Consider the following 17,459-nt stretch of genomic DNA (forward strand, 5'->3'; position numbering starts at 1 on the left):
ATTGAAATTGAGCAGCACTAAAGTGACGTCAAAGTATGACGTCATGCTGACGCGCGGCTGATGCAGGGCTTTCCCAATATTTGATTCAGTGAGGTGTTCTCGTACCTCGTTTATTTCGAACTGAGTTTATCATGAATAGAGGTGCCAAGTTGGGGTCAAATCAAAGTAGCATTTTCGAAGATAAATTTTATGAAATTTTTATGTTTTTATAATTATCAGTATGAAATCCTAAGTTATAAGATATGTTCAAATTTTCAAATGACACAAATTACAAGTAAACGAATGTGTGGAACATCTCAAAGGTTCTGGGAAGGTTATTACATACAAAATCACTCCAATGAACAGAAATATTCATTAATTCTCGGTGATTTTAATATATAAAAATAAAAAAAATAAAAGATAAAAAATAAATAACGATCATTCACTTGTCGATACCTGCATACAATACTGAATATACACGAGAATATAAGTATGAGAGAAAAGATAGAAGTAAATTCGATGAATAACCACAGCTTGAGAAGTGGTATTAGGCGAGTTTTAACATTCAACACGCTTTAGAGATAGAAGGGTATTTGCACGTAAATATATGGTGTCATGCCATGCTTATAAGCTGAATTTTTTATAAGTAAACGAATGTGTGGAACATCTCAACGGTTCTGGGAAGGTTATTCCATACAAAATCACTACATATTATTACAGAAGGTAGGGAAAACTTTTACGACATATTTGTATAAGACAATGTACCACAGACAACGGAATATTCCGATGAGGTAGTGTTATAAGGAAACGTACAACAGAACAAGGAAAACTCCAATGAGGTAGTATTATAGATAAACATACAACACCTCACGGAAGATTTCAGTGAGATAATTATACGTGGAAACACACTACAGAACGTGGAAGGCTCCCATAATACAGCGCATGGTTGAGGAAGCAACCAGTATTTTGGGCTTCCAGATATTAGTTGAAATCGAAAAAATCTATTGTTGTAATTCCTAAAACAGTCGCACATTTCAACTACTATCAATCACTTTGGAACAAACGGGTTTTGGGTCAGTTTTAGGGATAGTTCTTGAACTTGGTATAAATAAAGCTTAGTATTTACTACAACGCATTTTTGCCGAAGCAAATATGAATTTAGGCTAGCAATCTATACTTATAAGCAATAAAAACTCAAAAAGGCCTAGAGAACACGAACAAGAGGGGTCAATTGGGTCAGTTAGAGGAACAGCCAAAATCCCTCTAGGAAAGGAAACGCGGCAAGCAAGATTTATCTACCACATCATTTTTACAGAGCGAAGCGTTACCACACCAGGGGCTAACATCGCAAGCAAGTTTTTAGCGGCAACGAGGGGACAACGAGGCAGGTCAACGTCGCAAGCAAACCTTAATGGGTCGCTTAGAGACCAACTACTTTGGCGTATTTATGGTCCACATCGTATGTAGTTGCACACCAACTTGTGATTGTGTTACACTACAGCATCAGCAATGATAACATCTCATTCCTTTGTTAGCTTCTATGCAGAAGCATTGAAAGCTGTGGTAAGTTATGCGTAATTTTAATGCAGAGCGCACAAGCATAGATTAAGCCAACTTGTAGAAACAGGACTTGCATGGGGTACGGCGAAAGCGCGTGTAGCATCTATGTCCGCTGTAATGACTGCAGTGGATGCACGGAGCGCAAAAGACTGTGGAGGACTGCAAAATCAAGGAGAAGATTTAATCTGCAGAATGTTGAAGGCTGACAGCCACAATCATGCGCATATGCATGTGACAGCGCAAAAAAGATTTCCTTCAGTTTAGGGAAGTGTTCCGCACTAACTATATCCACTTGTCCTCAGCGACATTTGTGTACCAACCAATTTATTCCCATTAGACAAAATCACCACACTAACAACAGTCCACCATGGCACACGCTATGCAAGCGTAAGAAGAAGCAAAAGGTGGAATTCAATCAACTCACAAGGTTGGGGACAAGCCATCTAGCCATCGAGGATCATCGCCAAGGGCGCCAATCACCGACGTCAGTGTCTATCTCATAGAATGAGGCCTTAACTAGATTACCATGCCCAAGAACGCGAAGGGCGTTGGAGGAGCTGTAAGCGCAGATTGTGCCAGCAATGCTAGTGCAGGAGATGGCGCGGATGAGGCTGATTAACCCCTGATCACAACGGCTAACAGTGCTACCGGCATATTGAAGCATATTGCAGCAGCCAGACTGGGAGTCACTGGACCAACGACGAGAACTGGGCGCCTCGAAGAGGCGTGTCAGAAGGTCAACAAACCCGGTGTACGTTTGCTGCGCGAACACCGTATGCGTCTGCAATGTAATCAGGCGTGAGCATGCTGGCCACCTACAGGAGCCTAAAGTGCTGACGTTTGTGAAAGAAGCACCAGAGGGATATGCAAACGAGGATGACTCCAGGGTCTTCCTTACTGTTCAACCCGTATGGTGAGCGGCTTGAGTAGCTCCTAGATTCGGAGTATGTGCGATATCAAGTTTAAATTTGCATTGACGAAGTTTGAAAAAGCTTCGAACGGCGTCGTCGTTGACAACGGTCTCGCACTTCAGCAGCAAAATTTAGACGGAGCTTGTCTCGTGGGCCTTCTCTACAATACCTAGGAACACAAAGAGCGCTGACCCAGCGCGTGATGATGCCTAAGAAACAGAAAAATGCCAATGCTTACTCGGCGAGTAGCATTAAGTCGAGTTTTAGGTAGGAGTTGGTAGTCGCTGCGATTGCTATATCTAGCAGTCATGACTGACGTTCTCTCCACGAAGGTGAGTGCAGAAGGCCTCGATAACGTTTAGTTTCTTTTCAGCGTAGCATTCAAAAAGTCCACGTACTCTGTTGTTGTTCCCACATGAAACTGGGCCCTCCCTATACTCTGACTTCTAGGTTGCTTCTCGGTCACATCATATATTTGGCCCAGTTGCATCAACATATGTTTTTCTTTAAATTTATTAATATGTATCTATTTATTTTACCACTGTCAGGCGACACACAAAACCAGCTCATCAACTGAGTATTTCTAACTATATGATGTTTCATGTGTTCGCATAGTAACGTCTCATTATTTTGTAGTTTAGAATTTTCAACCTTTTCATAATCGCAGAACTGATTTAGTTTTGATGTCTTTTATGTGGCCTACTTTAGATACTGAGGTATGTCTTGATTATTAGGGGTGCTAATTTCCTTATCAACTGTTCTGTAATTTGCGTGATTTGAATACTTGTATTGGGTCAAATATCCCTTAAAGCAAAGAAACCATTGCTGGAGTCATTAAAGAATATTATTTGAATATTTTATTTTCCTTTTTGCAATTTTGAAATGTTTTTATTCGTTGTGCTATCTTCTGAAATTATTTAAAACAGACCTAGAAACAACTTGCATTAGAACTGTTCTTTATTACTGTTAATCAGGGAAGTAAATCGTAAAGGGTAACAACCACGATAATATGTATCCCTTAGCCGTTAATCATCTTGTGAAGGAACAAAAGACAATCAATTTATTTTTGATCTACTAAATTTATAATTAAGAGGTTAGAGTGTTGTCTAGTAACCCCTCTCCCCACTATTTTAAATACAACTACCATATGACAACTGTATACATTTAATGCCTTCTGGAAAGAGAACAAAAAAAAAAGATCTCAGGATGGTTCTATGAAGAGCAACACAAAGAAGAAGGAACATCAAACCAGTATCTGTGTTCATAGAATGTATTATGACACATGCCCACTTCAAAAAAATCCAAATGTACACAGTTTAAAAAAAAACTGAATATGGAAAATGGTAGTGTGAGTTCAAAATACAATGACTTCATGTAAACGTGGCTGGCAAATTTCAAATTTCTGTATTACGTGGATCTGGCTTTGTTGACGAAGAAGGTCTATATAAAGTCTAATAATGTTCCACATTCAAAAACATAAAAATGCAGTAAAAGCATTATGATCTGGGACTATGCAAACTACTATATCTACGAAGATTCATGGCTGAAGGCTAAACACTCTTCGTGCTACGTTGCTGAAACACACACACCGTGTTGTTTTTTGTGGGTTGTTTTCTCACAAACTCAAAGTTAATATATTTTAAAAGATATAAGAAGACTGAACAAGTGCCATTATGGTTTGGAGGTCAAATAAGGTCATTTCAAAATGCAAACTAATATACCCGCAATGGTAAAAGTCTGTAAGCTTATGAGCTTTAGTGTTATCTTTCAAAATGGATGAACTAGGGTTGTTTGTTTGGGGTTTTTTTTGTTGAAAAAATTGGCATTCATAAATTAAGTGGAAAATGTAAAGATGAAAATCACAGGTTACTAGGTATTTGCATGATATAAATTACTGAGGTAATTATACTTGTTTTCTGCACACAAAATCTGTCAAAATGCTCTCACGGGGCGCTGTAAAAGAAATGGAATGTCACAAAAGTCATTAAACGGAAGGCGATCTTGTGAGATATCTGAATTTCACAACCAGACTTGGAATGATGTAAAGATTGTTTAGAAAATTAGATGGACGAATGAAACACCTTTTCTTTAGTGTCCATCTTTCCATCATTAAATTTTCAGCGATGAAAAGATGAAAGAATCTTTCTTCCATCTGTAAGGTTTCAGTGATGAAAAGATGAAAGATAGAATCATTTTCCATCTTTTCATCTTCCATCTTTCAATATGAATAGGAGACAAGATGGAATATGGTGGCGTTTGTCATACTGTCTTCTTCCATCCTTCGATTTTCAAACATTGAAGATGAATTGCTAAGCGTTGCATGGATTACTAGTATCCACTGAAGCAAACAAAAATGTCAAACGGAAGGTAGACGTTGGCTGAGGTATAGGATGACTTATGGCAGGGGAAACAACTTGCAAAGTAAACTTTGTTTCCGAACAAATTAATTACCCCTATTATTAACTGTTAATTGTAGTCATGGAGACTTAGCTCAACACTTAATGGAGCAAAGGGTAATCGAGTTCCAAAAGAAGATGGCCCAAATGGAAGGTGCTTTCCAAAACTTTAACTCAAAAACTTCTCAGTAGTAGTAGTAGTAGTAGTAAAAATAGTAGTAGTAGTATCAGCAGCAGCAGTAGTTATAGCTGTTGTTTTGCATTATGAATTAACTCGTACTACCCACAACAATGAACAAAACTTTTACACAGGGCAAACTCGTTTCTTTTAAAAATTAAAATCTGTTTTGTTTTTCATGACATCTTGTTATCACTACATATTACTTTTTAGTTATGTGACTCTTACCACTACATATTACTACTTCGTTATGTGACTCTTACCACCAAATATTACTATTTCGTTATGTGACTCTTACTACCACATATTACTTTTTGGTTATGTGACTCTTACCACCACATATTACTTTTTAGTTATGTGACTCTTACCACCACATATTCATTTTTGGTCATGTGACTCTTACCACCACATATTACTTTTTGGTTATGTTACTCTTACCACCACATATTCATTTTTGGTTATGTGACTCTTACCACCACATATTCATTTCTGGTTATGTGACTCTTACCACCACATATTCATTTTTGGTCATGTGACTCTTACCACCACATATTACTTTTTGGTTATGTGACTCTTACCACCACATATTACTTTTTGGTTATGTGACTCTTACCACCACATATTACTTTTTGGTTATGTGACTCTTACCACCACATATTACTTTTTGGTTATGTGACTCTTACCACCACATATTACATTTTAGCGCTGCCTTGAGATTTGCTTTTTAGAATGCTATACATCTCTTTTGCGGAATAATGCAGAGAATCTCAGTGACTATACCAGTAACAGTGTGACACAGATGAAAACTCTAAACCTGCGGCAAAATGTACGATTTTGTCAGTCACTGATTCTCTCTTTTATTCCAATCCAAAGCAGCGGCAGCAGGATATCAATTAATGTGTGAAAGATACGACAAAAAAGGACCCCGGCGTGATTTCAGCATGTGATGGGGACTAACAGAACAAATATACAGGATGTGAAACAACACACACACACACCTACATGCATGCACAAACACAGAATATATGTATAGTATATACGCTGTATCAATGATATACCACGAGATGTATAAATTTTTCATTGAAATGAAACGAGGCTTGCCGAGTTTCATCTGAATGAAAAATTTATACAACGAGTGATATATCATTGATATAACGTACATACCATACATATATTTTATTTATATCACATACAATACACATATTTGCCCTTTGAACGGATTTAAAATATGCTCCAGGCAACTGTGTATCGACCGAGTGAATGAACGCCTCAGATCACTGCGAGTGTGTCCGCTACAAAATGTAGTTCTATGTATTTTCTTGTTGTTCACAATCACATGTGCAAATTGATAAGTTGATTGTTTTCTTTTTTAAAGTTTCTGTTTTTATTCACATTGACTGAATCAATATGAGACACACTTATGATTTAATTGGCTTTTTGTATTGGCTTATATGTAATGTTTTGGTCTATAATATTGCTACAAAAAGATTACAAGGAGACTGTTAAAAGTACGACTTTAAACTAAAAGAAAAATGAACTAATGCAATTATTCTTTGAATGGACAATGCATTTGTTTGTTAACGATGCATGTTGATTTTTTTGTATTTTTAGAGTTTGAGAGTTTGAGAGATAGAGAGATAGAGAGATAGAGAGATAGAGAGAGTTCTACAAGTTGCAATATCTCATTTTAAGCTGAAAGAGTATTGGTAAGATGAAAATTTGTCGGTACATTTTTGACCCCCACATTTTTTACTTGACCCCTAGTTCTGACACCAAGGTTTTTATAACCCTAAATTTTACAACCCTGGGGGATACACTGTTATTAATACTTTTTATCGTTATTGTCATGCGTCATTAATGATTAATGAGTGGAAATTCATCATTGATCTATAGGCCTGCAGTTGAAAGAATATGTATATATGTGTATTATTGCGCCATGGACGGATAGTATTGGTATATCAATTTGCTTTATACCAACACTTTAAATCACACACACACACACACACATATATATATATATATATATATATATATATATATATATATATATATATATATATATATATATATATATATATATATATATATATATATATAATTCTTGTAAATTGACGATAAACTAAAATCCCCAAAGCATTGATCCAGCCAAATCAGTGCCTATCTACTCGTCACTTTGCAAGTCAGTCCAGTCTTACAGATGAGAAAATAAAATTACAAATCCAGAATCTTTCTGAGAATTAGTATGGCACAATTTGTATCGGTAGTTTCAACACCCATTTAAGTACAACATTTCTACTCCATCCTTTGTTTCAGAGTCCAGTGCTACAGTTCCCCATTAATTATTGAGGCCATTATGAGAAAAATCACATAAATCACCTGCAGTAGCAGAGCTCTTAATTATCTGAAAGTTCTCTATCGACCTCCTTGACGTATGGCGTAGTACAGACATGGCTGCCCAAGAAATGGTCCCAATTTTCAACAATAGGTTAAGATTTATGCCTTTAGTCGAATGCAGATTTACTAGCGTTAATGTGTTTGGTGGTACTGTTAATGTTGACGATATATTCTCACAATGGTGGCATAACCAGCTTTTAAAGAAGGGAGTTGTTCTGAGGCTGCTCATGGTTAGTCCTCGACTGACGCCGTTCATACATTGAAAACGTTATTGTAACAGCTAGACGGGTCAGATGATATCAGTATTCCAGTATTTGGAACACCTCTGCTGCAGTCACAATGTAATGAGCCAGTACAGAACATTTCATCGAATAATTCGGTTGTCTCGTTATGATTTCGAAATACCAATATCATGTAACGTAAAAAGAACTATTGCATGTAGAAACAGAGCCATAAAGAGTAATCACGGGCCCTGGGGTAAGAAACACCTGGGCCTCTCCAATTTCTTGTTCAAACATTTTTTTTTCTTTAATACAATGAAAAAAAAAGTGTTTTTAGTCCCGGGCCCCCTTATGGGTCCGGGCCCCGGGGATACATACCCAGTTGCCTCCCCCTCTTGTCGGCCCTGTCTATAACTAATCAGTAATTTTTTGATCTGGTTCGGGCAACGTGACTCCACTTCGGTGTATGATTCCTGTTACAGCAGTAACATAAACTTCATTACTATTATGTAGCTTTACGTATTGATTATGGATGCGATGTGAGTTTGATTTTTAACGTAGCTTTAACAATTTTTCAGTCATATCGCTACGATGTCTGCAATGTGGCAGTTTATAGTGATGTCTAGCACTGGGGCATCACGCCGCAGACATGTAGCATGATGTCCAACCCAGCCACATTACCCTGACACCAGGCCGACCAGTCCTAACACTAACCTCTTAATGCTGGACGCCATGCGAGGCAGGTGTTAGTACCATTTTTGTAAGTCTGTGGTATGACTCGGCCGGGGATCGAACCCACGACCTCCCGCATCCGAGGCGGACGCTCTAACCACTAGGCCACCGGAGCAGTCAGAGATAGATAGATAGGAGTAGTTCTTTACATATTAAATAATTTTCTTAAATACATTTCAATGGTATAATCCATTTGGAATTAAATTTCTTCTTAATAATTTATATCATTTAATATCGATACACATCTCTCCATTGGTTCAATTATTTAGTGGCATCCAGTACGATTACCCCACTAGAAATAAATCTTGTTCTTGTAGTTGTTGAGTCTTAAAATAAAAAGTTACCCATCGTCGCAGGAAATGACACGAAAATCGCTTAATATTACGCTTTTAAATCGTGGGAATAATTTTTAAAATTCCATTAAAATATTAATGGTTAATTGACCAGCAAAGCATTCCGTTTATATGGAAATTCAACAAGCCAATGCAAAGTCATTGAAACAATGTATAAATTTCATGTCAAAATTATTTTATTATCCTTGGTACATTTTAAAAATAAAACGTCAATCGGGTTCAGTTTATTGGACAAAATCGTCACCTGTAGGTTGTATTACAACAATTATTTCTGTACTCAGAGATAAGTTTACAGTTCTGATAGATTTTAATCAAGTCTTATTTAAAATATGAGCTGATAGGAAATTACAACGCAACACAACGGAGAGAAAGAAAAATACCAACTCACTGACCCTGTGGAAACAAATGAAACAAGTATTCATCGCACAGACTTGCACTAGGGTTCAGTAAACACGCCTCCTTAATATATCGGCCACTGACTGATGAACATTTCGACTTGGGTAACTCGATTCTTGTCTCGGTGTGACGTATCGCTGAGACCACACCCCCTTACTACAAATATTACTTGGAATATAAGGTGCTAATGTTTGCGTACTGTAGACATGCGAATACTTAACAGTATAACAGTAACACATACATTCACAATGAGGAACTGAAGACACCGGCCCACTGATTCAAGTGCATTCTAGTACAGATCCTTAAATACAAGTTGCAGACTTCCAGCTTCATTGGCGGTGTATATTAGGGAGTTTCAACTTGGCATTGGTTATTAAAGATTTGAAATACTCCGTCCAGTCTGTTTCAAGCGCTAGTACTGTTTACATAGACATTTGGACAATCGTTCGACTTTACCTGTGATTTTGTAGTATCACTGTGTTATAATTTTGTTATCAAGCAGATCTGCATAACATGATTCAGAGAACGTGTGTTATCATTCTGTTTCTACATGTGACATATATAGTTCATAGCAGCAGCAGCAGCAGTGAAACAAGGCGCTATGCACGTGTGGGACTTCTCAGTGATGCTCCTAAAATAGGATCTATACCCCATAGGACATCGACGGATATTTCCATGGACCCGTGTAAAGCATGTAAGTCTCTCTCTCTCTCTCTCTCTCTCTCTCTCTCTCTCTCTCTCCCGAGTGCTGTGTGTGTGCATGTGTATGTTCTCTCTCTCTTCGGGTGTGTGTGTGTGTGTGTGTGTGTGTGCAAATACAAAATTCGAAACCCGTGAATTACATAATCGTTTAAATACATATTTCAAAAGGCTGGTCTAGATTTTAGTTCTTCGCATGTTTATTTTCCATTGATGTTCATCGATGCGTATGACCATGACATTCGTTGATTCTATTCAGGTTTTTATCAGCGCCACCGTATGGAGAAATATTCATTTATAATGGAATGTTGCATTCTAGATCCAGAATCAATCTGTGACTGCATGGTACACTGCATTCCCGTACTACCCATGTTACCTGGCATATACAACCTGAGGTATTAGGCTAAAGCCAGTGTTATGTATACATTACCAATCTGATCATTGCAGAGCAGGGTCTACCCAGTTTTGCAACATGTTAATGTGTTCAGGCAATTTAACACAGTAATTTACAGTAAGATTTCGATATATCGTATTTTTACAGTGAAGTGCGGTAACGTTATTAGTAAGGTGCAAATACATTCTTGTCGGTACATGATAGCTTGATTGGCTCATATTGTATGCCCGGAAAATAAACAAGAACATACTACATTCGTATCAGTGAGGAGCAACTTAATGTTCGCATTTTCCCAGGCGTATTGAATCAAAAACGGGACTAGGTTCATGTTCGTGTCAAATGAGCCTCTAAATAAGATGCAATATCTAGTGTAGAGATTATGTTGAATGCGTACTATTACGTTGAAGCTCATCCCAGTACTTACGTAAGTCTTCACAACTTCTCTTCCAGAAATCGTACACATGTAGCGACCCAAGCACAGTACTTACGTAATTCTTCACAACTTCACTTCTAGAAATCGTACACAGCGAGCCAAGCCCAGTACTTACCTAGTTCTTCATAACCTCACTTCTAGAAGTCTTACGCAAACAGTGAGCAAAGCACACTGCCTACGTAATTATTTACAAGTTCATTTCTAGAAGTCATACACAAATAGCGAGGTGAGCACAGTACCTCCTAATTCTTCACGCCCTCACTTCTAGAAGTCGTACACAAATAGCAAACAAAACCTAGTACTTGGGCGATTCTTCATAACTTCACATCTAGAAGTTGTATACAAATAGTGAGGCTGGAGATAACGCATCAAAACGTCATGTTAATTAGCAAAGCCTGCCAGTAAATTTCATCGAAGAATCTTTTTCGTAATCATCTTAAAGAATTACACATGATTCAAGTCATTTTCCGCCTCATTTCTAATGTAATGCCAGCGATGTTTACACTTATAACTGACTTAGTATAGCAGGAAAAATAGGGTAAAAATCTCGTCCTGCTGGAGATAGATCATTTTGTTCGTCAAAGTCTGTACCACGTAATGTACATAGTAGAGATAGATTTCGTTTAAACAGCACATCGAAATAGAAATTTTAATCAAGTTGGAAAGTTTCTTTGCTGCAAGTCTTTCCGTCCTACCCTTCCTAATCCGATTTTTCGTTTTGACACAAAGCTTTGTCTTCGCTCTGACACGAAGCTTTGTCTTTTCACCTGATGGCATTCTAAACCCCGTCCCTGTCAGTTGGTTTGGTCGATTCCATCTGCTTGTTGCACACGAGTATTTGAATGTCCCGTTCCATGTGTTGTACACGAGTATTTGAATGTACAGGAGTGCTTGAATGCCCCTTTCCAGCTGATGTACACGAGGATTTTAATTTCCCTTTCCATGTGTTGTACACGAGTATTTGAATGTACAGGAGTGCTTGAATGCCCCTTTCCAGCTGATGTACACGAGGATTTTAATTTCCCTTTCCATGTGTTGTACACGAGTACTTTGATGTCCATTTCCATCGGCTGTATACGAGTTTTTGAATGTTATTTCCAGCGGCTGAACACGAGTATTTGAGTGTCCCATCCATCGGTTATACACGAGCATTTGAATGACTGTTTCAATGTGCTATGAACGAGAGTATTTGAATGACGTTTCCATCGGCGACCCGAGTGGCTGAGTGGTCTAAAGTGCTCACCGTTACGAAACATTACCATCTCACCTATCTGCGTGGGTTCGAGCCTCGGGTTCGGCCGATGTGGGTATGTGAAAAAGCTTGCCAGTAGCTTCTCTTGGGTCGGTGTTTTTTTTTCTGGGGTTTTCCCGGGGTTTTCTTCCACTATTTATACTGGCTGCCATGTATAGTCTATCTTGTGTTGACTAATGGCGTTAAACCCGACAACAACAACAACAACCTTTTCATCAGCTGTACACTGATATTTGAATGTCCATTTCTGTATGCTGTACACTAGTATTTGAATGTACCTTTTCATCTGCGGTACGCAAGTAATGTCCCTTTCTGGAGGCGTGCGCATTGTATGCAATACTTTCAAGGAAGGCAATCATTGTTTTTATTCTGATATTGCAATAACTGAATTCAAAGTCCATCTTCCACTCGTAGAACTGTTAGTATGGAGTCTGTGGATGGCAATATTCTGATTTTAAGTTGATATATAATGAGGTTTCATGTGCATGTGAGTTTTATTAACGGATCTACGCATTGTACCATGTATTATCATCATGAGCGATCGGTGGATTGTGTGATTTGTAAGCGTCTTTTTTTAATAATAAAAGTACTGGAAGTACTAGTTTCTGAAGGTTAGACGATGCGGTTATTTGGTTGTGTTTTCGCTGGTGGTGAGGACGGGGGTAAGGTTGGCGACCCTGCGATGTAGTGCTATAATTTATAAGAAATAATTTTGAGGAATTAATATTTTCAACTCTTTGGGGAAAAAACAACATATCACCTTATTCTCAAGACTCAACACTCACCATTCTGTAGTTAATGAAAAATGGTTATAAAACGGGTACTGTGACAAAGTCAGATATTGTGGTTTCCATTTAATCTAATTATTTTCTTATAGTTTTGTACCTATCTATGTATTGTTAGTTTTTGGTCTCCAATTTATTAATAATTTTTTTAATTTTATTTTTATTCTGAGCGGATGAAAACCTTTTCAAACAATACAACATATACTGGACTTAAAACTTACCTGCTGAAAAGTTTGCTGAATATATTCGTTCATCGGAAAAAATGTGATGGATGAACCATTCGCTTGGCTAGAAATGTCAACAAACTTTAATAAATCTAATAATTATGTTCATTACAAAGTTCACAAAAGATATTAGGCGCTTTTCCAAATTAGCATGTTGTTGGTAATTTATTGAGATAAAAAAACTTACAAGACATGTTTCTAAAAGTATTTGATAAATTCCTTTTGAAAGGTGGTCGGCCTGCTGGTGAGGTTACTAAGCAGAGGACGTTTATGTTGTCACTTCAAGCATTGTTTAATATGTTTATATTGTGACATATGCGCTCGCTAAGACGCAATCATCTTCCATGAAATATGGTCACGCATTTTTGCTTTGTTACGACTCTATAGTCTTAAACTAAGTAACAGTTAAGTTCTAAAACCAGGAACTTTAAAATTCAACAAATAACGTCTTACCCTTGAATAAAAGAAGAAAATTTAAAAAAGAACTTACAGTATTGTGAATTAAATCCCAAATAGTCCTCAAAGTTTATGACAAGTCCAAATGTATGAAGTTCCAACTGAATATTGCTCGTATTTCAAATAAGTTCCAATATTAAATGTGTTGATGTGCCTGTAGTCTCGAACGTGATAATGCGCGAATAGCCTGGAGTGTGATGATTTGCTAAGTATTTTGATGTATGACAATAATATAGTTGAAAAGTAGCTGTGTCTGAATTCACTATAATTCCAAATTAATGTTTCTGTCAAAGAATATTATTTATCAGCACTTTGCATTTCCAGTGAATAATAATTTGAATAAATAACTGTATCCAAATGAAAATCTGAACACAACGATAGTATTGATTCTGCTTCATAATGTTAAGGCAAGAATGAATAATTTTTCAAGTAAACAACATTATTTAAAAAGCTAAGACACAAAAATAGAACCAGGATCAAAAGTTAATTTCCAGAATATTCTAAGATGTCAACAAAATAAGGTGTAGTACTAAAATTATAATAAGGAACATGACAAACATCAGGTAAACCAGGTATTTTCATGGGGTAGGAATACAAATGTCCTAGACTCAGATTAAAATAAACATGTTTGCCTCCATTGATGATGATCATAATCTTGGCTATGTATTATGTTGTTTATAAGATCAAGGTCAATTACAGAATGCAATTATACATAACATATAATCGTGGAGAGAAAAGTCAACAAACTATACAAATTAAATGTACATAACATCATTAGGTCTGGCTTTTACTCCAAATCCAGTGGCGCGATTGCTTGTAGTTGATCTCCATATTGGTGCCGAAATAAATCAGTCTGGTTTCGCTGGGACTCGGTGGGTCGAGGTCTATACAAGTTTAGGACTAATACGACTTAGGATGACTTCAAAAACAATAAATAATCTATTAGCCGAAATGGTAAGGCTTTTCCAATTCTTTTTAGGTCAGTAAATGTTCCAGTTGTAGCTCAAAGCAGTAATCTAGTATTATCATTTACAATGCTCCAGTGGCCTAAGTGGTTAGAGCGTCCGCCTCGGATGCGGGAGGTCACAGGTTCGTACCCCGGCCGAGTCATACCAAAGACTTATTTTTTTAAAAAAAATTATACTAGCAGCTGTCTCGTTTGGCACTCAGCATTAAGAGGTTAGTGTTAGGACTGGTCGGCCTGGTGTCGGGATAATGTGTCTGCGTGGGGCATGATTTTACATGTCTGTGTTATTATGCCCCAGTCCTTAGACATCACTATAAACTGCCACACTGTAGACAAGCTTAGCGTCACCTTACACCCAGAAAAGCATCCCAAACCTCGTAAAGTGACGACACGCTCAACTAGCTTGATCTTCCCAACGTTTCCAGCGGCCGGTGTTATCACCCTCCCCTTACGGAGGCCCCGCACTTGCTCGTTGAACACGATACAAACATTTGTGCGTCATCTACTGGTTGCTTCATCCCGTCTTCTGGCATTGTGCGAGAAGAAAAGCCAATGGATATATTTAGCTATTATCTGCCTCGACCTTGAATCAAACTTTACGTCTGATTGTAAATTTTATACCCTTTTTGAACTAGTAGTACAGCACAATTACGCTCCCAGCTGGGGCTAGGCTTGTTGTGTATTCATTGGAGATTGGTCTGATTACAGCAAAGGTCAGTTTTACAACCAACTGTCGGCCAGGTCAGCCGATGATCAGGAACCCAATTGCGATCGTAAATGTCTGGGATGGTTGTAACTCAACTTCTATTTAGAAACATCTATTTATATAACACCTCTGTCTTTGTCTGTCTGTTTGTCTTTCTCTTATATATATATGCGGTATTTACAAATGTTTTCAATAGATTACATCTTGTAATTGGCATTTGCATTTTCTGCTGTATAATATACAACAAAACGCTTATATTTTAACAATCAGCAGCTACTCAGAGTAGGCCGATAATTCAGCCCCTCACCAGTGATGGTATTGACCGGCGGTTTAGTGGCTGATATCGCATATTCATTAAAACCTGCAAAAATCGGCAGCCAATCTTGTCTGCATACATCGGTGTACATTTTGTAGACTTACTGGAATTTCTCGCGGCTGTGGAGCTACTGTCTGCTGAAGGGTTGTTTTGGTGACATTTACATTATATTTCCGGAGGAATTTCTATGTTTGGTGACTTGTAAATCCACTTTGAATTTCGTGCTAGATATGGCTGTTACCAAATGCTGATAAGTGTCTGAAGTGTACGAAGATGTGTTCCGGAAAGATTCGCATGCAGCAAAATTGCACATGTTAATGAACAGGTGACATCAGACCTACATATGGTCCATCAGGATCAACACATATTTGCGGGGTTGATTTATCGGACTAATATCAGAGAACAAAGCATTAATCTAACATTATTCTTCTGCATTGCGCGAATCATGGAGCAAATCAGATGATACCGTGCCAACAACAGTCTTGTATAATCCTGTGTTGTGTTTTACAATATTTTGCTTAGTATATAAGTGTATTGACTCCTAAATATATTTGCTTGGTAAGAGAATGTTTATTATTAGTTATTAACGCGTGAGTGAAATAATGTGCTATGATTTGATTCCCCACCTGTTATGGTACTTCGATTATCGCAATCAAGGAGATGATCGACCATTGTGTAATTGTCCGGATCGAGCAAACAATAAAATTAAATATGAAACTAATGGATGGATGTAATAACAGAGATCTGACAACGTTATTGAATAGAATAGCACGAACTCCCTTTTTTAAAATATAATAATTGAATCAATTACATTAACAATTTATGCAAAATGCAATTATCCGTTCTCTTATACCAATAAAATAAATGTCATCACAGAATCGAGCGACTGATCAAACTTAAATTGCCGGCATGACTACATAACGCGTTTGCTTCCTGTCCTTTCCTAATCACCGTGGGTGACAGGTCAGCATTGCCGTATATCTCTCTCTCTCTCTCTCTCTCTCTCTCTCTCCAACCTCTTCGGGTCCTCAACCGTAACTTGGTTGCAGTCTGCACCCCTTCCCACCGTGTAGTACAGGTATGAAGCTATTTTTCCCTTTTCAATGAATATAATACGCAACCTAAATATTCGTCTCTGGCGACGAACAATATTCACACTCTTGTTATGTCAGGTACCGTCTTATCGTAACGCAACATAACGAAATTAATGTGGTTAGTTCGTAACCTGATTCTGACACACAGTCGTATGATCTTGTAATTTATGTCTTTTTCCTAGCTGCTACTCCTATTCCTAACTGGAACCATGACATAACTAGACCTCTTTGATAACTATTACGTTCCACTGTAGGCTGTAAATTACTAGCTGCACTAGGTCGGTCGATACACGGCGATTTTCATCGGTTGAGGAAATTTACAACTTAATTACATAAATTAATTAACGGACTTCACGTCTTGTAGTAACTACAGAACTGGCTAACTAGAGATTCATTGACATATACATAGTCAAATAAATTGTTAGCATACATGCTACATATCCTTTACGACAGATAATTAATTATCACAGTTCGTATCAGAGTAATGTAAGAAATTCAAACAATACTTTCTATTACTTAGAAACCACTATATCTGAACACATTCATATCAATGAAATATGATATGACATTCTTACAATACATAAACCATATTACATTCAAGACAACTTCTGAATTCATCGAAAATTTAAGCATGAATTTAAAACGAATAAATTTAACAAATAATTACAAACTTACATCAGTGAAGATATTATATGTGATTGAGACAATTCCTTTGTGCCTTTTCGCGACTGTTTAAATGCATCAGAATCTGTCTTTCCGTATCATTCAGCTTCTTCCATACATCATCCCTCGAATAATTGTAAAGAGAAAAACACTTTTGACTGATCTTTGAGCCAGCTTCCCCTTCCACAGAAAACTTGGGCTATCGAAATTTGCAAGGAAATTACTTAACACGTTGAATTTCATATGAGAACCCCCCCCCCCTTGTTTAGCTTAGTCAATCGGGACTAAGTTTATGTTGCCGCCATAATTTTAACCCATATATCGAAGTCAGGATAATTATCTCTAGACCG

At 37.4% G+C, this 17,459-nt stretch overlaps 1 protein-coding gene across 1 annotated transcript in view; it reads left to right on the top strand.

Moving 5' to 3' along the window:
• Positions 1 to 9,290: 9,290 nt before the first annotated feature.
• Positions 9,291 to 17,459, top strand: part of LOC149803567 (tolloid-like protein 1) — a 137,075-nt gene continuing 128,906 nt past the window's right edge. The window contains exon 1 of the mRNA XM_089953303.1: positions 9,291 to 9,814. Within this exon, the coding sequence (XP_089809429.1) occupies positions 9,634 to 9,814 (181 nt within the window). The 5' untranslated portion in view covers positions 9,291 to 9,633. The remainder of the gene's footprint in view (positions 9,815 to 17,459) is intronic.

The sequence above is a fragment of the Sinohyriopsis cumingii genome, chromosome 3, assembly GCF_028554795.1.
Source record: "Sinohyriopsis cumingii isolate HCF-2022 chromosome 3, ASM2855479v2, whole genome shotgun sequence".
NCBI classification, from domain to species: Eukaryota; Metazoa; Mollusca; class Bivalvia; order Unionida; family Unionidae; genus Sinohyriopsis; species Sinohyriopsis cumingii.